Here is a 20430-nt window from a genome sequence, read left to right as displayed (position 1 = left end):
AGCTGTCGCTTTCGCGCTTTCAATTAAGGCGACAAATGTGTGACTATACAGCAGCTTTGTTCCTTTTTGTAAGTCTGTTTTTTTTCCCGCCGATACGTGACTTGACCCAGAGTGTCAATGACTTTCACAGACCCCCAAGTGGCTTTGTTATGTCCGTTCTAAAATCCCGCTTCAAAGGCCAAACTCTCGAATCAATTAATGCGCTCCATGGCCACGAAAGTGGCGAGTGGCGATAAGCCAGCTACACCACATGTGGCCACTGGGAGTCGGCGATACAAACTGCTTCAGTTTTAATGTCCTCAAACTGTCATAAACTGTAAATGCACAGTAAGAGCCATGAGTGTAGGGCGGGTACGCTGCGACAGTTTCTGTCTTGTAGATGAGCAAGAAGCTAAAGCTGTCAGCTCAAGAATTTAGGTTCGACAAGCTTGCGAAACTATCTTACACTAAAACGATTTTCCCTTGATTATATATGTTTTTTATTTATTTAATTCTTAAGCAAAAGTGGGAAATTATTCTCTCTGCTAAGATGTAATCACTCTCATAACCATTCTGACACAGTTTTAGGTTACTTCTGATTCACACATTCCCATTTGCAATGCCGCTGGCTCTTCAAACTCTTTTTTATGTTCACTTTTTAACATTTAGCCAGAACAAAAGCCAGTTTTTTGGACAAGTGCAAGAACGCCCGCAGGCTGAAAGCCAGCCATACCAAAAGCCCACATTCGCCACACAGGGTACAATAAGCCGCATATGTACAGTATGTATGAAGTCGTGCACATGAGTAACCCGTTGGCACGACGTATCATCGCCCATTTCGCTGGGCAAAGTCTCCTTGGTGGGCGGGGGCGGTGTGTGGTAGGTGGGCGTGGCACGTGTCGCCTGCAGCTTTCATTAGTTCAATGTCAATGTTTTGTTGTGTGATCCAGGAACTGGAGAGCTGGATTTTTAATTTTAAACGCATGTTGCTGGCCCTCCAGCCACCTGGCTCACCCATGTCTGTCTGCTGATTAAGTGAGTAGGAGCTGCAGGTGTCCTGCATTAGGACAACCCGCTGCTCCTTCGAGGTGAAAGGAATGCAAATTAAAATTGGTATCTCTTCCTTCAGTCTCCGATTCTCCGGATGTTGTGTGTGTACAGCAAATTGAATGAGGTGCAGACAGCAATCGATATCATGATGGCAGAAGCAATCTTTAAGTTCCTTTAGGTCTGGATCTCGGGATATCTGGGAATCCAATTTCCTTTTTTCCCTGAAAACGACCGCAACACGTGTCGAAAGTTTGCGGGCAAAACCATTGCCATACACTGAGGTGCCTAAGTAAATGTCACTAATGTAGAATAGAGATTACACACAATTTCCACTGTTTACATTTAGTACCAATCTCCACTGTTACATTTTGCTTGTAGTAAAGGACTACCTTTTGTGTTTCAGTGTTCGGGCTGAATTACTATGACAATCCTCGTGCCTTTGTACATTTCTTTAAGTGCATACTTGAAATTGGGCGTACTTACCACATCACAGGCATGGAAATTAGGCCAAAAGTACGCAGCTAATAATGTTGGAATCCACTTACGTAATTCGAAGTTCGCTGGCGGCCGTTTTAGCCATGGCAACAGTCGTATGCAAACTTTATTAATTACGCGCCCCGATGGCCATTACCGCCATTGACCATGGAGCTATTCTTGCAGTCCGGCGAAACTTTGGCTGTTTACTTCTGTGGAAAACTGAATTTGGCCAGCCATTGTTGTGTTATGCAATTCAACAGATTTCACTCGGAAAATCAACACTCGGAAATCAACGGCAAGTGGCAATAGCAAAACGAAAAAAAAAAAAATTTGGAATTGGTGGGTTAAATACCGATTTCCCTAACAGGGAAAAAACAATGTACATAATTCGATTGTAGCCTGTTGTTTGTGACATAATATTGATAATATTCATTCAAATCCATGTAAGAACTAAAGTAGTCAAATGTAATGTATCAGCTAGTACTTTTAAAACGAACTTATATAGTCTTGCAGAAATGCAGGAACCCTTGAAAAATTGGAATATATCGGAAACCCAGTTTTGTAGACCATATGTCAAATGTCAACTACATAATTGACATATAAAAAAACTATTGGATGAACAAGACTTTTCTAAAATTACTAAAGAAAAACTTAGTAGACTAAGCCAGCATGTCAGTGGACCCACTATATATTGGTAATTTAACAATCCCATCTGGAAACTGCGAGGAAAACGAGTTCCTGGCAAATATTGGATTACTATCTACGACAACGTAATATTTTCGCTATTTGCCTTAATTTATAACTAAAGCTGTGCTACCATTCATAGAATGACGCGTCGTCAGTTGAAGAAACCCAAAAAGCTGGTGGCCGAATGCGAAAACGATGAGCTATTTATTAAACGCCCCGCTTTCAGGAGGATTGCTGAAGAGCCAGCGATCCAGGAGAAGATTAAGCCAGAAGTGTCGTCCAAGAGGACTGCGGCCTTTTCAAAAGGGTCGTTCAAAACATCTGAAGACTTCTCGGAGGACGATGAGGGGCAGGTCGAACCTTACCCAACTGATTCTGTACTTGGCAAGAGGTGCGTTAGGTTGGAAGAGGGAAGATTCGTGAGATAACTATTCATGCTCTTTTAGATTGTACCACTTCCTGAAGTATCTCAGCTCTCACCGTTGGATTTGGTGCGAGTTTGTGGACTCCTTCCTGGACAAACCGACCCTGGGCATGGGCTACGATATGAAGCGGTTTATAGCAGAGTACTGTCCGCTCCTGGAATGCCGCTTCTTGCCCCGCAGAGGTTGGCAGCTGGTACGCCGGAGTATGGGAAAGTCGCGTCGATTTTCCCCCGCCTTCATCGAACTGGAACGCAAGGAATTGGAGTGCCAACGTCGCCTTGTCCGCCAGTTGCAGCAGCATCGGTTCAATTCCAAGGAGAACATGGCCTACATGGACCAGATACCCAAGCGAATTCCTCTGCCACTGGCCGCGGATGCCAAGGTCAGTGGGTTTCTGCACGGACATTCCCTCAAGGGCATCATCAATGGCATTGTCATGGGCTATGATCCGCAGGACTACACCTACTTGGTTCGGTTCGCTAGAAATGGCAATGCAGTCGTACTCAGTCTACCCGATTCGCGGCTCTATTCCGATCAGGAAACCGCAACTGTTCCCTTGTCCATCATAATGCGCGGCAACAAATCGACCTCGATTATATCGGAGAGTGCCAAGAGCGAGAAGTTCGGGAACAAAAGGTACAACAAGGAGCTCTTAGAGTCCGTGCTGAAGGTCAGTAAACTACAGGGTGTTAAGCAGAAGATCGTAATGGACTTGGCCCAAATGAATGAGGATTTCGAGGCTTGCAAGGAGGCGGGTCCTACAAGTAGTCGTCGCGATGCCAAGGTCACTCCTCAGCGGGAGAATCTCCAGCGTCGCTATGCGGCCAGCATGATAACGCTGCACCGTTTGAATACCGATATCCTGGAATCACTGCGCGTCCTGCACGAATACCTCGCCGAGTATCAGAAGCAGGAGGAGGAGCAGGAGGCCAAGCAAGGTCGTCCCGCCAGCGAAGTCTATCAGAAGTGTCGCATGCAGGCGGAACAGGATCTCAAGACGGCCGGAGATGAGAAGTTCCTGAAGATCGAGTCGGACCGCACGCGTGAGTTCGTCCGCAACCTTCACACCATACTGTACCTCAATGGGAAGCTGGGTCGCGAGAACACCGCCGATATGGAGACGATTATCGCAGATCTTATTGCCCATATGGTGGACAATATCCAGCCATCGCTGGGCCGCCAATTCAAGGAGGCCCTGGACGCGCTGGTGCCGCTGCGTCAGCAGGTGGTTAAAATATTCAACGATGTTCAAAAAACGGAGCGCTTCCACATCACCCAACAGTCTCCGATGCAAACGGAGGATGGTATCTACAACTTTGTGGTCGAGGCACATCGAGATCCTCCCTGCTAAACACACTTCTGGACCCTTGGCATACTGAAATAAAGCCTCGCTCTTATTTATGGCTCAATTAGGAGGAGTGTCATGTGCACTAGGAGTTCGCCGCCAGAGGAGCTTAACGAAGTTGCCTGAAGCTGCAACCTTGTGGAGCTCCTCTAGTATTTACGCGGAGTGGTGTTGGAGGGCAGGGCACGTTGTTCTAGGATTTATTTCTAGTTTTCAGAAGCACGTTCCACAGGAAATCAGCCGTAAAACAGTTGACAGATTGGCAACCAAATAAGTAATGCGTATGTGAACGAAAACTTTAAGTGGGCATTCTCATAAGGATAGTCAATGGGGAATGTTTCCTTTTCTAAAGGTCCTGTAAAAGTGTTGAAGTTGAAAGGGCTTGACAGCTGTTTTGTTTGACGAGTTAAGGGTACTTTTAGTTTATTATATACTTTAAACTGAAACTGAGTACTAAGACACCCGACAAAAAGTAGGTACTCAAAATGTCCTCTTTTTTGAAGCCAAATTTTGTGCAGCTATATTGCATCCACATTAATCAGCATTTACGAGTAGTGTTTTCTATTTTTTAATTACCAGATGGATGCACTACGCTCGTAAATTGTGTGGGTGAGCCAGTTCCGCCGAGCCAGTTCCCAACGCCCATGTGGCCACCATAAATACATCATTAATATGCCTCCGGCTGCACTGCGTCGCTCTGTCCACCGGGAGGAGAAACGATCGGCAGAGGAGCTGATGGCGTGTGTCCTGCGGGAATGGACTCTGGCCATTTGGCTGCCGGATGTGTCGTCATCGACCAAGATGTGCGTATCCTCCACGGAATCCTCCCGAGCGAACGGCTCGTAAATATTTATAATGTGTTCAAGCTGCAGGGGCGGCGACTCCGGCTATAAATTTATAGAGTGCAGCATTTTTTGCACTATGTGGTACAGCTGTGGTAAATTCTCAGTTGTGGTAATTAAAATGAAATAGGGAAATTTTTTGGCACGTTTTAGAAATGTTTTATATATTCATTTGCATATTTTAGTTTATATTTATTTAAAACATATCACATAACAAATACATTTTAGTTCAAGAAGTTTTTTTATATTTTTACCAGTGCCCAGCAGTCCATGTGCGTAATGAAATATGTATTTAGACATTAACTTGATTAATGAACTCGATGTAACTATTTTGAACGTTTCAATATCCAGGGAAACTTAAAGAAGACCACTGAAAAAATCAGCAGACTTGGTAGTTTGACATCAAGGATACCCCGCCAGGATAAACAAACGTAACAAATGGCGGCAAATAAATGTGGGCAAGCCAAGTTGATACGGTCAAGTATCCGCGTGGACCAACTTGAGTTGTGAAAGTTGGCTACGCTTGCTAAATGTAATTTAATACACCGCCGTACATAATGCATTCGAGATGACTAAAGTTTTTTGTTCCGTTGACACTTGATCATTAATTATATTTGCGCGTGGCGGGGCATCGTTTATATGGAATTGAATCAATACATAACAGCTTAAGTGGCAACACATATATAATCGCACATCCACATGCCAGCAAAGCAATCGTCTAAGACCGGCTAACTAATTGATTAACGACTCTGCTGGGCTGGTGCGGATTGGACGCGGATGTGGACGCGGATGTGGGTTGGATTAATCCAAATACCAAGGAAACTTTCGCCTCAAGCCCCTCAATTTGCTTTATTAAATTGTCATCTATGGCTGGCTTTTGGCTCTGCCTAAGTCATACCAAGCCTAAAATTTGGGTCAGCAATTGGGCGCTGATTAGAAAGCCCTTGGGCGGAAGTGGAGGTGGGCGTGGCACGTTGGCAGGACTTATACTTCTTGGCCTGAATGTTTTTTGTTACCAAGCGCTTATCATTTATCGCAATGAGAATCGCGCGGCAGGGTACACGCTTTATTTTAGGAGTAAAATGGTATCACAAAGTAAAATGTTATGATCTATCTATCATGTCGAACATACTATAACAAAACTCTTATTTTTTATAGCTTTTCATTAGATATTACGCAAAGAGCTTTTATGGCACTCAAAATGCTGAACATACATATCTGTTTTATGAGAATATGAAGCAAGCGAATATTTAATGTTTAATTTAAAGGAAAACGTTTCTGTAGCATACTTTTCTGGGCGCACTGATTTTAATCAGCTTAATGGCACCGTTGCGTAATTGGTTAATTTGATATTGATGGTTGGCAATTGCTGTCGGTTACATAACAAATATAAAATTAATATTCCTTTCTCTTGGGAGATGTAAGCGCATGTGTAAGTTTCGGTCGAGGGCCGTAAATCAGTGCTCGGCAATTTGAAACTCCACTTGAAACTGAAGATTAAATAATAATACAACAATAAACAGCATTTAGCAAAATTGAATAATATTTTATTTACTGAAACGAATAAATAAAATTAAATTTCGAAGGGAGAGCAGCACAGGAATATTTTAATATCTAATTGGTTTTTTATCTTAGTGTACTTGTGAGTGTTTCATACAGATGTGTGTGTGTGTGTGCCAAATGATTTATGAAATGGACAGCAGTTTGCGGCGGCAGGCGGAACACTGAGGTCAGCGGGAAACAAAATGCAAATGTGCAGCAAAAACGAAATGAAAGCGAAAATAAAATAAACACAACAGCTAACGTAACAGTAAACAGCGGAAAAACTAAGGGAAAAGCGATGGCAAAAACAAAAGCACAGCCTGCGGCTTGTATTCCGTAAAGCGGAAATAATGGCTTAAGTTTGCTTACGCTTCTGCTTACGTTATAAATTACAATGATTGACGTCGCGTGTGGCGGACTCCACGGCTTTAATTATGCCTGAAATATGCGATACTATTTATTTCGCGCGTTGAGCCGTGAATCGATATGCGAAAATATTTATCATTATCATCACTTGCCTCAAACCGCAACGGTACAGCTCTAGGTCATAACTTGGTCAAAAAGTGCCACACACTTATAGAAATAACTTTTTGTACAGCCAATAATTATAAACTAACCATCCCCATCAGTTTTAATTAAATTAAAAAAAAAATTTTTTTTCCCAATTTTATAAAATTTTATAAGGGGTACCATCATCAATTTTTTCAAAAATGGCCAAAAAAATAAAATCTCCAGATTTGAATGCCATTTGATTGTATATCGAAAAACGAGCAAATCGAGGCATACCAATTTATTTTGGGATTATTTTTTGCATTTCTATGGCCAAAGTTTGACCTGAGTCTTGCCACCCACATGATGTACTGTACATCGCATATTGACAGAACCAGGCATTCACAGCTGGACGAAAACCGAGAGCAATTAGAAGGCATCATGGCAAGCCCACAGCGTCGAGTGGTTTCTTTTCTTTTTTGTGCAAAGCCAATGGGTTGTGACACATATTGCTGGCCGTAATTGGAAACCAGCAGGCCAGAAGCTTTAAGTTCCGAAACTTTAAGTTGCTTTGCTCCGAAATCACGTAGGAAAATGCTTTCAAAGCCGTGGTATTTTAAAAGTGCTATTAAATTATTGCTTGTATTTTATAGAAATATACGTTTATTATCCTGTCCCATCTTATTAAATGTCACACACTTTTGCTGACCTCGATTAATTTCAGAAGTCGACACCTATCAAGTCCTGCAATTTCAACAGCTTTCCACACAAATTCACAATCTCGCTCAGCTTATTTATTCATCTGCTAAATGTGTTTTGGCCTTGGGCTCATTGCTATCAGCAGTGCGTAAAAATATATATTCGTATCATGTTTGCCAGCTCTCAAATCTTGGATCTCACAAATGAATTTTCGAGGCCACTTTTGTCACAAATTATAATGTGTTGCAATTTGGTTTAATCCAAGCGCAGTGGGACCCAAAACTGTGCCCGCCCACCACGAGAGTCCTTTATGGCCACCCTCAAGGCTTAAACTGTGGCATTGCTCATACGCAGCGTGGGCCATGGCCATTTTCGACAAGAGACAGGCGACAGACGGCCAGCCCACATTTAAGCCACTAGCTTGGTCTTTGCGTTTTGTGCAGCTGAACAAGGTGCTCTGATTGGCATTTAGTTAATTTTACATTCGAGCAGCCAATCGCAGTTAATACAATTAAAACGTCATACAGATTGGTGCCATTGAGGACCAGAAGCAAAAATCAGTAAGCTAATGGAGTTTAAAATATCTAATTAATAAAGCAATTATGTTCGTTCAAGTGTAATTTTGACGCTAACTCAATTTATAAATATTTAATAAAGCAATTAACTTGATTCGAGTGTAATTTGCTTTAACACTGGATTTTTAAATATTGGCATATTTCAAATTATCAAGTTAACATGTATTAAACTTAAATTAAGAGCAAAACTCAAAAGTGGTGTTAAGTCCAAGACCAAGTCAATGAAAACTTGAAACAATTCAATACGTTCAATTGAGTGTCTCAGGATAAGCACTTGGATATTTTAAGCCAGCTCGTTCAAAACTCTTGTCGCATTCAACGAATGTAGAGCTATGAAGAACATGCTGAAGCATCCTTATATCTGCAGTATTTTTAGTCCTGCATCGGACACGTGTTTCCTCTTCTTGGATTGCAATGCACAATCCTGGCATCCATTCTCGTTTTTCAATCTCGTCTGAGCCGTTTAAACCGTAGCACGAGCGAATAATTGTCTGACACACTTGTGAGTGTCTCCATGGCAATATAAATTTGCCTGGTATTTATGATTTTCTGCTTCCTTCCGGTTATACTGCCTTATTTGTAAAACAGCAAAACGCTTCAATTCTGCTTAGCATTCATAAGCTGGTGAAATGCAACAGAGAGCTTTAGAGCCGAAGCTTGTTGTTTCCCCAGCCTGTCCATCACTCACCACTCAGAGGAGATTATATGGGTATCGAGTTCAAGGGTCATCGAGGGTATATGGGTCGGAAAATCACAATACGGGCATTAAACGATTTAAGAATCGACTTTTATGGTTATTTACCTAAAAACAAAATGGTCAGAACCAGCAAGTCATTTATAACTGTGTAAATTAAATGCTTACTTGTTAAATTCAATTCATACATACACATAATAAAATCTGGCTCATGATGTTCAAAAGGGTGAAAACTTTTCGAGTTTTCCACGGATATTTTCCGGCACCAGAGGCCTTCAGAAAGTGAGAATGGCTCCTGAAGAGAGCAATCCATTCTGGAGAAATAATTGCGCCTTGTGACCCAGCTGATGATGCTATCTGTGAATGATTTATTCGTTGATAGGGGACAATTTAAAGTTACCCCATTGTTGGTGGCCAGTAGGTGCTCCGTTTTCGCTTTAATATTGCTTAAGCAACTGTCGATGGCCTGAAGTGTTAGTTGTGCACAAAGTCCAGGCTTGATTAGCATATAAATCAAGTGGATTTGTTTCATTCTTTACTTCTGGGCAGCCCCTCGTCTCAAGGTATTAATTAGGAAGAACAGGCGCTGGCCCCAGGGACCGGGAAATTAACTTGGTCTTGTAAACTTAATAAAAAAGTTTGGACTTGGTTCGTTCTTTTTTCTTGGTCTTTGGTTTTGGGTTCAGGGGCGAACAAATACCAGCATAGAGTTCAGCAAACTTTGCGCTTAACATTTCATTTGTTACTGCTGCTCACGAGGTCTGGCGATTGGAATTCGTCTGTTTTTGTTTTCCCTTCGACTCGGAAAATGCATTCTTTTCGGATCCACCCACAGCTATCAATGTACATTTAAGCCAAATTCCTGAACACATTTAGATCTAGGCAAATGGCAAATCCAAAGAATTTTCCACTTGAGCAAATTGAGAATGCTTCATGTGCTCTTGCCCACTTAGCAAAAACTCTTGCCAGGTAAAACAGAAAAAAAAAAACATTTTGTAAGCCCAGTCTAGGCAGACAGGCGACAAGTGTTTTCAGGAGAATTGTAAATAGGATTTAACTTACCAACCAACCATACAGCTTTGGATTTGCATTTAAGATTTATTAGGCTGGTCAAAATGTTCTTTAGAACTCTTTTCTACATTGGTAATTTGGTTGTTTATTAAATTTATACTCAAGCCAAACAATAGCATTGTCAAAAATACACAAAAAGCCACTTATTTCCGTTGTTAATTAATTCCACCAAATATGCTGGCATAAGTGTTGTGTAAACTCTTCCTTATTTACACGAGGAAATTTAAAAAATCGCGTTTTGTGTTCGGGTGGCAAGTACAAAACTCGCTCGTTAGCTTTTGATTTGCTCCTCAGGCAGCGGAGCCATAAATTCTGCCACAAATTCAGCTCGTTTGCCAATTTGCGTTGCTTTTTTTAAAGTCCGCGAAGAGAAGGGAAGCGGGTAGTGCACACTTTTGACCGGCGGCCATTCAACACGGACCGTCCAAAGAGCCAGCGAAATCCGTTAAATGCTCGCTGTCCCGGGGCGAAAGTGCCGCAGGGAACAGAGATTTAATGAATTTATGTCAAGGTGCGGCACAATCCGGGATTCTGGCTCCGGCTTTGGCTTTGGCTTTGGAGCCGGACAAGTGTCGGATTTGGGGGCCGCTTGAAAGGCGCTCCTTCAAGGCGACCGCGTTATCAACAATGAAGCTGAATGCCATTTTAATTGGCGCAGCGGGACAAGCCAAATGACAGCCGGTGGCAAGCACTTAGAAAAATATCTATCTTTAATTATATTGGAATTTATTTGTACCATTTTGTATATGTACTATGCGTAATTTATAAATATGGTTCAAAAAAAGGTGTTTAAGAAAAGTTGTGACCTCTAAAAAATACATTATTTTATTTCGTGTTCGTGTGGAAGAGCGAAAATGTGTCGTCACCAACGGAAGTGGCTCCCCTGGGAGGGAAAGTGGGTGGTTGCCCCAAGAAGCTCCCGGCGTATACACGGCTCGACTTGGCCTTCGCTCATTGCGCACAATTAAAAGTTATCCGCGACTTTGGCCACGCCACGGAACCACAACTTGGTCCTCGACCGATCCAGTCCCCTACATTCCAAATAACAAATGTGCAAAGTTTAGTGAATTAAATGCGTCGCCGATGACATTTTGCCGGGGATTCGTTGCCGACAGCTGAAAAGTTAAAAAGCCGGCACACCAAGCCACCCAGATACCCAGATACCCAGAGACCCGAAGAAAACTTTCAATTGATTCCGACAGCCTCGTAGCCAAAAGTGCTTAAAACTAATCTAGTTCTGGGCCCGAAAGCGTTTCGCTTGCGGTTTCGCTGCAACTTTCAGGCCATAAGTATATGGGCAAAAGGTCAGAGTCTACTTCCCACTATCTATTGTGGAATATATATGTATACTTCCTTCGAACGGAGTGAAAGTGAATGCTTTGTCTACATAATCAATTTCCTTTCGTTTTCCCACTCAAAAACGTAATCCCCACCTGAATTCACAATGAATTTGGCCCTAAATAGGAGTGTCCAGAAGGGTGGATGTCAAATTCTTGGCCTCAACAGGTACGGCATACAGCAGTGGCTGAAGACAATCGACACGATCATATTCGATGGAGATGGTGTCCTGTGGAGCCACAATAAGGTCCTTGATAATGCAGCAGAGACCTTCAACGCACTGCGTGCCATGGGTAAGAAGGCCTTTATTTGCACCAATAATTCAGTGACTTCGGTGGAGGGAATCTGCAAATATGCTCAGGAAATGAGTTTTTTGGTGGCCAAGGATGAGATACTTTCCTCCGGCCAGGCTTTAGCAAAATTTATGAAGGAGAAAAAGTTTAACAAAAAGTGCTATGTAGTGGGCGGCCAAGGGATCGTCGACGAACTGAAGTTGGTGGGCATCGATTCCCTGCCCCTGGATCATTCCTCGCTGCAGGGCTTTTCTATGCCAGATCACATCCACAGTATCTACTTGGATCCCAATGTGGGTGCTGTGGTGGTCGGAACTGACAAGGATTTTAATACGATCAAGCTGACGAAGGCGTGTTGCTATCTGAAGAGTCGTGAGGTAATGTTTGTGGCCACAAATCGCGATGCGGCACTGCCGGCGGCTCCAGGACGATTGGTGCCCTCTGCCGGAGTGATGGTGGCTGCCATTCAGGCGGCCAGCCAACGGATGCCCTTCATCTGTGGAAAACCCAATCCGTATATGTGCATCGACTTAATGCAAAAAGGAGTTATTCAGCCGGAGAGGACTTTGATTATAGGAGACACGTGAGTGTTGTTTCAATTTGTAAAATTAGTTTACTCTAAAATACGTGTATGTAAGTAACATTTCCCCTTCGCAGCATGAGTACGGATATCCTTTTGGGCTACAAGTGTGGTTTTCAAACTCTGTTGGTGGGCACCGGGGTAAACAGTTATCAGGATGCCATGGAGGCCCAGTCATCTAAGGCTCCATTACTTTATCAGCAAATTCCGGATTTTTATGTGCCAAAACTAGCGAATCTATTGCCCTTTTTATCTTCGCGAAATAGATAGGTTGTGATTTATAGTGGCATCTCTTATTGGATTATCAATAAAATCAATAGCTGGGTCATCGTTTTTGTTCTATCAATTTTCCCTAGAACTCAATCAAAGCTTCTTCTAGTTTTTACTCAGCACACAGAATACAGTAACGCTAGATCCGATCCGATCCGATCGGCGAGCTATGTTCAAGCAAACTTTTACCGATTTGACCAAATTGCCGAAGCAACGGGTTCGCCAATGGCTATCCACGTTCGAGTCCGTGATCTGCGATGCTGATGGAGTCCTCTGGCACTTCTCGAAGGCTATTGACGGAGCTGTGGAAACTTTCAATTACCTAAAAACCTCCGGCCGAAAGACGTTTATAATCTCCAACAATTCGGCGATTACAAGGCAGGAGATGGCCGATAAGGCAAAAGATTTTGGCATTGAGATCGAGAAAAGTAGTGTACTGACTTCGTCCTTCTCGTGTGCCAATTTCCTGGCCGTCAAAGAGTTCCAGAAGAAGGCTTTTGTCATGGGCGAGAAAGGAGTTCATGCGGAGCTGGAACAACTTGGAATTTGCTCCCTGAAAGTGTCCGAAAAGCTGGAGAAGCCCATGCACGAGTTCGTCACTGAGTTGGAACTGGATCCCGATGTGGGAGCAGTGATTGTGGGCCGGGATGAGGGCTTCAACATGGCCAAGCTGGTTCGCACCGGCAGCTATCTGCTGAATCCAGACATTATCTTCCTGGGCACCTGTTTAGATGCCGCCTATCCCATCGGCAACAACCGGGTGATGGTGGGCGCCGGTGCCACCTTGGCGGCCATGAAAGCCTTTACCGGAAGATCGCCCCTGGTGCTGGGAAAACCCAATCCCTGGATGGCCTCACCACTCGTACAGTCCGGGGCTATAAAGCCGGAAACCACATTGATGGTGGGCGATACGTAAGTGCAAATTTAATTACTTATTTATTATGTCTTATTTTATAACAAATTTCTCTTTTAGACTGCAGACGGATATGCATTTCGCAGCGAACTGTGGTTTCCAATCGCTGATGGTCGGCAGTGGTGTGAATACCCCGAAGGAAGTGCAGCAGATCATCGAGGAGGGTGACCCCAAAAAGAAGGTCTTAGTGCCGGACACCTACCTTCCCAGTCTGGGCCACTTGCTGGAGTTCCTCTGCTAGGCCGCATACAAATTGTAAATTATCATTGCCAAACAAATGCTGCATAAAATCAATACCCCAAAAGCGGCCTGTCTTCAATGTCACCCACAAATCTGGGCCCTGTCCTTTCCTTTGCCGGGTATTTCGGTCCCTTGTCAAAAGTCGAACATTTGCAGTCCCAATAGCAACCACACAAATGCTGAACTGAATATATCCACGGTGTGTTCAACACTTCATCGCCATCGCCATCGCCATTGTCATCGTCGTGGTGGTCGACAGATGCGGCCTGGGCTGCTGCTCCTCATCAGTCGAAAAATGTTGTCAATATCTGCACTGAAAAAAAGTCAAAGCCAGACAGGTTCAATACACCTAAACTATTATTTAATATGTTAATATGTGTATATTCTGCTCTTAGACAATTGGGCGTAAGACAATTATTTAAAATGGCATTTGACTGGTATTTTTTTGAGTGCACCTTTCTGAATCTGGCAGTCGAAATGGCTGCCATGGACACGCCGCCTCTGGTGTGTTTAAAACGCTTTTCGTCGCCAGACATTTGCTGGAGCCACATATAAAATATATGGGCCACAAGACGTGGGGCATACTTAGCGGCGTCGCAAAGTGTGCTATTGTCCTTTTTTCTTCGTCCTTTTTGGCGGCGCGGCGATAGGTGTCAGTTCAGCATGTTTCCAAGTTATTGAATGTCACAATTGGTAAATATTGTCTACTTATATTCGTCTATTTGTGTGTTTTCAGCTGTTCTTTGTGATTCAATGGGGAAATAATGTGAAGCTCATGTTGAGTGGGCTTTGTATTTTCTATGGTTTTTTATAATATTATCATGCTGGCTTTCTTGGCGCTTTTTGTTTTGGATTAAGATTATATGTACCTACTTCGCTGACGCAATAGATGCTGGCTTTTCTGTTAAATTAAATAATTTCATCTAAGCTTCTAAGTTTTTCAGGGCGAATTGTCCAAGGTGTCATTGCTGGACACGAATGTTAATTGTTAGCTATAAATGGATGAAAATATAATGAATAAAGAATGAATTAAGCAGAAAATCCTCTTCATACTTGAAGTGAGTATATATTCGACACATTAAATAAGTAGTTTTTTCCCCTGGGAAGGCATAAACATTCTACCATTCACGGTCTTATTGGGTCAGTACTTTATATTCTATTTTTCTTGTCCTAGCTGCCATTGTCAATTCCAAATGCCGAGCCTTGCTTACAGAGAACTGTTTGTTTTCTGCCTGTGACATCTGTCCATCCAATTGTCAACTATCCAATGAAGAAAAGGCACTGCGTTGCCCTGTAATTGAGGTCCGTTCAAAGCTAATTATGCGAGTGTTTCAGGAAATGGAGGCATACAGATGCACTGCTAAAAACGCTGCTTTAGAAAAGGGGGCATTTCATAGTTAAATCAAATTAAGAAACATTTTAGGCACTTGTTAAAGTGGTCATGTTTAATTTACCACCAAAGTTAAGTCCGCATTGCGGATCTTTTCTTCAGCATTTAGTGTGCGTTGGCTGAGGAAAAAGTTAGAAGAGAAACGAAATTTCCTCTTAGCACTAACGTGCAGATCCCGGGTGTGGATAGCTATCAGGACGCCTCCGGCTCCCCACGTCATTGTTATTCCGGCGGATAAAGTGGGGCCTGGGGAATTTAGTTGTGTATTAGATGGCGAACAAGTGCCCCTTGTTACGCGGCATCACGATGCTCGATGTTTGGCATTGTTTGCCATTGTCTCCGACTTTCGTCCTGTCGTCCTGTCGTCCTTTCGCCAGGAGAGAAAGCTGTGCGAAGTTTGAGAACTTGGAATTCCGGCAAATCACATGGCCAACATTAATTAAAATTTTGACGCTGCACAGCTTCGATGTTTCAGACAAAAGACGGCTAATTAATTAGCAAACAGCGCGACAGGGTCAACACTTTGTCATCGATGCCACTCGTCCCGCAAAAAGCCAGAAAACTGTTTGTCGTTTGTCAAAGACTCAATCCAAGGCCCATTGCCACTTGAAGCTCGAATAATGATAATCCCAGCAGCATCAAAAACGCATCAAACTGTTAGGGCAACACCACCGACGAAGTCATCAGCAGAAATATTTACTCGGGGTCGCCGGGGCCATGGTGTTGACATTATCCGGAGCTGATTTATTATCGCCCCATCGTGGTGACACTTCAGTGCTGGCAGAAACAATAGACTTTCCTCGGCGCCTTTGTTTTTGGCACCCACAAAGAGATCCAAATCGGTAAGCCCGAGGCATTAAAGTATTTCATGAGTTGGCTCCTGTGGAACTCATACCTCTAATTATGTGCTTACCTTTGGACTTCTCACTGAGGGGCACATAAAAAGGATGGGATTCAAACTTCCTGCTTCAAATACATAGCTTTCTGTTAACATTCCGTAAAAAGAGTATTTGAGGTAGATGAAATCACAGTGCCTGACTGATATTAGCAATTAAAGTTATTTGCCAATTTAACTGGCAACCTTTCTCAATTAGTTGCTTCACAATGCAGAGCTTTGCATATCATTTGGGTATATTAAAACCATATATCAGCAACAGAACACGAATATGTGTACGCCAGTTTCAGGAAACATGCAATAATATCCACTTTAAATGGGTTTGTGCTTTTGTTGGCACCCCTGGTTCCAATTATTTGCCGCTATCTCGTATCGGCTTATATCCATTATTAGGTTGGGGCTCACGTGCGGACCGTAATTCTCCTCGGCGGGTTGGCACCTGGGCAAGTCGACCTTGCCATCCCATACCACCCCATCCCACCCCCGCGTGCGTGTGTGTTTGTATCTTATTGTTATGGTTATTATTATTTAAATTCCTTTGTGAGCCTGTCGAGCATTATTACCGACTTCCCGACTGTCTTGCCCAAAGTCGACATCCTGCCAACGTGCTTAGCATAAGATACGCAAATGCGCCAGGACCTCCTCCACCGCCCACTCGTTTCTAATCTCCCCCTTAGTTTAGATTTTCCAAGAACCGAGATTTTCCCAACGGCCTGACACTGCGTTGGCAATTATCCGACAGGACCAGGCCAAATTGAATTGCAAGTGGCCGTCTTAAGTGCTCGTTATCATTTTCCAAACTGTGTCTGGCTAGTAAACTTTGGCTATTATGGCGGCTGTGGCAGTTGCGGTGCAACATCTGAAAATCAATGCAAATCAGGCCCGCAAAATGGGGTAATATATTCGCACACTAAAAGCATTTCGGATTTCTCATCAGCATTTATTTGCACAATCGTTGAATTTGTTTAAATTAGTTTCGATTACGTATTTACTAAAACTATACAATATTAAAGCTAATCTAGGTCTAGATTAAGGTATATTTTTATTAGGAAAAGGAGATACTAAATCATTGGTTGTCGTCAGATGATTAAGTGTTTATTTAACTTTTTACGAATATTAATCGGCTAATATTTATAGAATTGATTACATTAATTGCGGAATTTAATGAGCATAAATTATAAAAATAAAGTCTATTTGAAAACTGTGAGAAGCTTTATTATTTATTAAAATACATTATAATTTGTACAAGAAAATAAATATTTTTTATTTACATATCTCAATATAATAACTTAGTATCCCCTTTCCTGGACTTTAATTGAAATCTAAATCTCTTTGGTTTTCGTTTATGCTTGGCATACTAGATCATAAGTATATACATAACTCTTAAAAGTATTTACACAGTATATTGGGTATTATATATTTTAGGGGCCAAGGAGCAATAAAAATAATTCTTTTGTGAACACCTGAAAATGTCTTTTGCTTTTGTTGTTTATTATTGTTGCATTTGCTGTTAAATTGAGCTACTTGAGTTTTTCGGGCGACTAAATAATGCTGGCGAACTTTTGAGCTGACTGAACTTTGAGCGGCATTTTTAAAAACTTTCTGACAAGTTGACAGATTGCCCGGCCTTTGTACATTTGCACCCAAAGAACACCAGTTTCCGGGAAAGAGTGTGGAAAATCGAAAAGTTCGGAAAACCCAAATCAGCCAAAGAAAAGGAAAACCATTCATCAAGTTCGGCCGAGAAATGCGTCGTAAAGGATATTTAATTAAAGGCAGCTAAAGTTTACGCTAATAAATAAAACTTCGGACAAAGGCGAGTAGAAAGTGAAACGATATTGGGCTCGGAAAAGTTTCGATGACTAATTTAGTGCGAAATTGATACAAATTCAATTCATTGAACCAGAGAAATGATGCGAAAACGTCAGGAGAACCATATTAAACTCTCAGTCTAAGAAACTATTTTCTTCAGCCTGGTCGCTACTGAAACTAACTTTCTTAAAATCTATATCAACGAGTTAAGTTCTGGAGGAGTAGTAGAGAAATTGGTAAAGGAAACATTTAACGCTTATCACAAAGTAACGCAACGCTTGGAGCGCTTAGTTTATGCCTTTTGTACAAACTAGTACTTAGTAGATACAACTACGGTCAAAATATAAGCATTCTTCGGCACTAAAGCCTCTTTGCAATTGTTTACTTTAAATTTAGAAAGCTACGTTTACCTTTTACAATCAAATAATTATTTAGCCAACGAATTTGTATATTTATTTGGTAATAAGTTTTAAAATAATAATTCTTTTGTAAAATTGCATGTACTTTTTTCACACATAATTTAAATATAGGTAGTTTTATCATAAGTTAAATTAGAAAGATTGGAAATCATATCTCCTTTAAAATCCAAATGTTACATTTAGCTAAATTCAACTAAATCCTTATTTTGACCACAGCTGTTTGTTACACCCTATTTCCGTGTCTATTTATATTTACAAGACTAGTGCACTAAGTCCACCCCTTCCCAGTGACCCATTCTAATCGCATTCACCCGGACACAAACTCAGAATCCGGAGGAGACGTGTCCCAGTTTTTTGCTGTCCGGCAAGGTCCAGTCGTAACCAATGGAAGTATTGTTATTGGTTGACGAATTGGTGGTGGACGCAGATCTCTGCATTTCGCGGGCGGGAAAGTAGACCACTGGACCAGGCGAGGGAGCTCTATTCCGCTTGATCTTGACCAGGCCGGGTGAGCCAGAGACCTGGGTCAGTCGGACATTGTTGAGGGAATTATTGCCACCGCCACCACCGCATCCCCCACCGCCTGGTCCTCCGGTGGCCACCAGGTAGGTGGTGGTGGTGCTCCGCTGGGTGCCGTGCCGCGAGAAGCGGCCGGAGGATCGGTGGTTCAGAGTTCCATCGCCGTTGTTCGATATGGAACTCTCGTAGTGGATGAGATCCGGTTGGTCACGACTCAGGCGGCGCTTGAAAAAAATGAGTAAAAAAATGCGCTTGAACTTTTCGCCGAAGATGATGTATATGAGGAAGTTGACGCTGCTGTTGATGGTGATCAGTAGATTGGAGATCTTTGTTATTTTATGATCGATGGTGCTGTAGAAGGCCTCGGATATATTGAGCACCAGCGGCAGAAAGTTGAGCATAAAGAACACTATTACCACGCACAGCAGCATTGTGGCCAATCCGATCTCCCTTTTCTCTGATCTGGATAACCTCTGGCGCTCCCTATTAGCCCGCTTCACCTGCCTGTATATCAGGCAATTTAGTATGGCTAGGGTGAGAAAGGGTATAATATAGTTTATGATCAGGTAGCACCAGTGTATGTATATGTTGATGTACGCCTCGGACCTCCTAAGTCTCGAGGGTCTGACGCAGTGGAGTATTACATCCTTGCCCGGTTCGGGATAGGTTACAGTCAGGACCTCCCAAAATCTGGGCATATTGTAGGCCAACGAGAAGCACACACATACTATGAAGTATATCTTAGCTCTTCCGTAAGTGCAGAGCGCCCTCGCCTTCAAAGGATGACAAACGGCTACATATCTCTCCAAAGTCACCGTAAAAGTCATATATATACTAGCTGTCTGTGCTATCATCCCAATAGGGAATACCGCCGGCGATATAAACGGATATACGTAGTTATAGTAGCCGAAGAAGTGACCCGTGTAAGGATATATGCTGGGTATGCCGAACAGCAGTATGGAGGTGATAATCAGCACCGTATCGCAGCGGGCCAAGCCAGTGAGCAAGTAGTTGATACTGGATCTCATCTGCGGCCTGGAGAGGATTATCATGGAGATTATGTTGCCCAGTATGCCGAGGACACCAACGATATTTATCAATACACCGCACACCCAGAACTCAATGCGATTGTTCTCCAGCAGTGGATTGTACACATCCTCGCAGATTCGCGTCCAATTCGGTTCGGGATCCAGACCCAAGTCGTCGTAGTGCGGATATTGCAGATCTGTTTGCACCTCCGTGTGGTTGAGGACGATGTGCAGAGTGGTTTGACTGTGGTTTTGGGGGAACAGATCGTAGCGAACCGTTGGGCCCTCGGTGGCCATCGCACTGGCCAGGAACTCATCGTCGCTGATGGGTCCGCCGTAGTCGTAGTCCGTGGGCGGTGGTGGCATCACTCCCGGCGAGGGTAGCTCCAAGCGGAGCAGGAGCCGCGCAACCGCTGCCCCACTCATGGCTCCCGGAGTCTACTGACCCACTTCCCCGATTCGTAAGCCTAACCCTACTGGAATCGTGGGCACAGCATTTAGGCAGACGACGTGAAACTTTCGCACGAACATCAATTCTGCGGCCACAGGTCGGGTACTTATTGTTGCACGGTTCAGAGGTCACGAGCACCTGATGACGATGTCCTTTGTCCTGGCTTCCACCCGGCGCCGTCGGCACTTTAAGCTGCAAAATAGGAAATGAAAAATGGAAGGTCATTTTAAACAAGGTTGCTAGCTGAGCACTGAAATAAATATTAATGAGCAGGTTATTTATAAAAAGAAATCCGCAAAAACTTGTGAAATTTGAATTTAAGTGCATATCATTTGTATCTTTGTAATTTGCACTTAAGTTGCATCATTAAAGTTTATTCTGATGGGATAAAAAATGCTATTAATTAA

At 42.9% G+C, this 20430-nt stretch overlaps 4 protein-coding genes across 4 annotated transcripts; 3 read left to right on the top strand and 1 right to left on the bottom strand.

Moving 5' to 3' along the window:
- Positions 1-2175: 2175 nt before the first annotated feature.
- Positions 2176-3998, top strand: LOC6546461 (protein lin-9). The gene is made up of 3 exons (XM_001971297.2): positions 2176-2276; positions 2333-2584; positions 2640-3998. Exons 1-3 carry the CDS (start codon positions 2176-2178, stop codon positions 3967-3969), a joined length of 1683 nt encoding a protein of 560 aa, XP_001971333.1. The 3' UTR covers positions 3970-3998.
- Positions 3999-11281: 7283 nt separating this feature from the next.
- On the top strand, positions 11282-12413 carry LOC6546370 (glycerol-3-phosphate phosphatase). Its single transcript, XM_001971295.3, has 2 exons — positions 11282-12089; positions 12164-12413. The coding sequence occupies exons 1-2, from the start codon at positions 11320-11322 to the stop codon at positions 12354-12356; spliced, it is 963 nt and encodes a 320-aa protein (XP_001971331.1). The 5' UTR covers positions 11282-11319; the 3' UTR covers positions 12357-12413.
- A 77-nt stretch (positions 12414-12490) lies between these two features.
- Positions 12491-13818, top strand: LOC6546369 (pyridoxal phosphate phosphatase). Its single transcript, XM_001971294.3, has 2 exons — positions 12491-13268; positions 13330-13818. The coding sequence occupies exons 1-2, from the start codon at positions 12526-12528 to the stop codon at positions 13508-13510; spliced, it is 924 nt and encodes a 307-aa protein (XP_001971330.1). The 5' UTR covers positions 12491-12525; the 3' UTR covers positions 13511-13818.
- Positions 13819-18185: 4367 nt separating this feature from the next.
- LOC6546368 (FMRFamide receptor) lies at positions 18186-19998 on the bottom strand. Its single transcript, XM_026976929.1, has one exon. The coding sequence runs from the start codon at positions 19996-19998 to the stop codon at positions 18349-18351; it is 1650 nt and encodes a 549-aa protein (XP_026832730.1). The 3' UTR covers positions 18186-18348.
- Between the last annotated feature and the right edge of the window lie 432 nt (positions 19999-20430).

The sequence above is a fragment of the Drosophila erecta genome, unplaced genomic scaffold, assembly GCF_003286155.1.
Source record: "Drosophila erecta strain 14021-0224.00,06,07 unplaced genomic scaffold, DereRS2 tig00000021-arrow-pilon, whole genome shotgun sequence".
Classification (NCBI taxonomy): domain Eukaryota; kingdom Metazoa; phylum Arthropoda; class Insecta; order Diptera; family Drosophilidae; genus Drosophila; species Drosophila erecta.
This window is presented reverse-complemented; position numbering and strand designations above follow the sequence as displayed.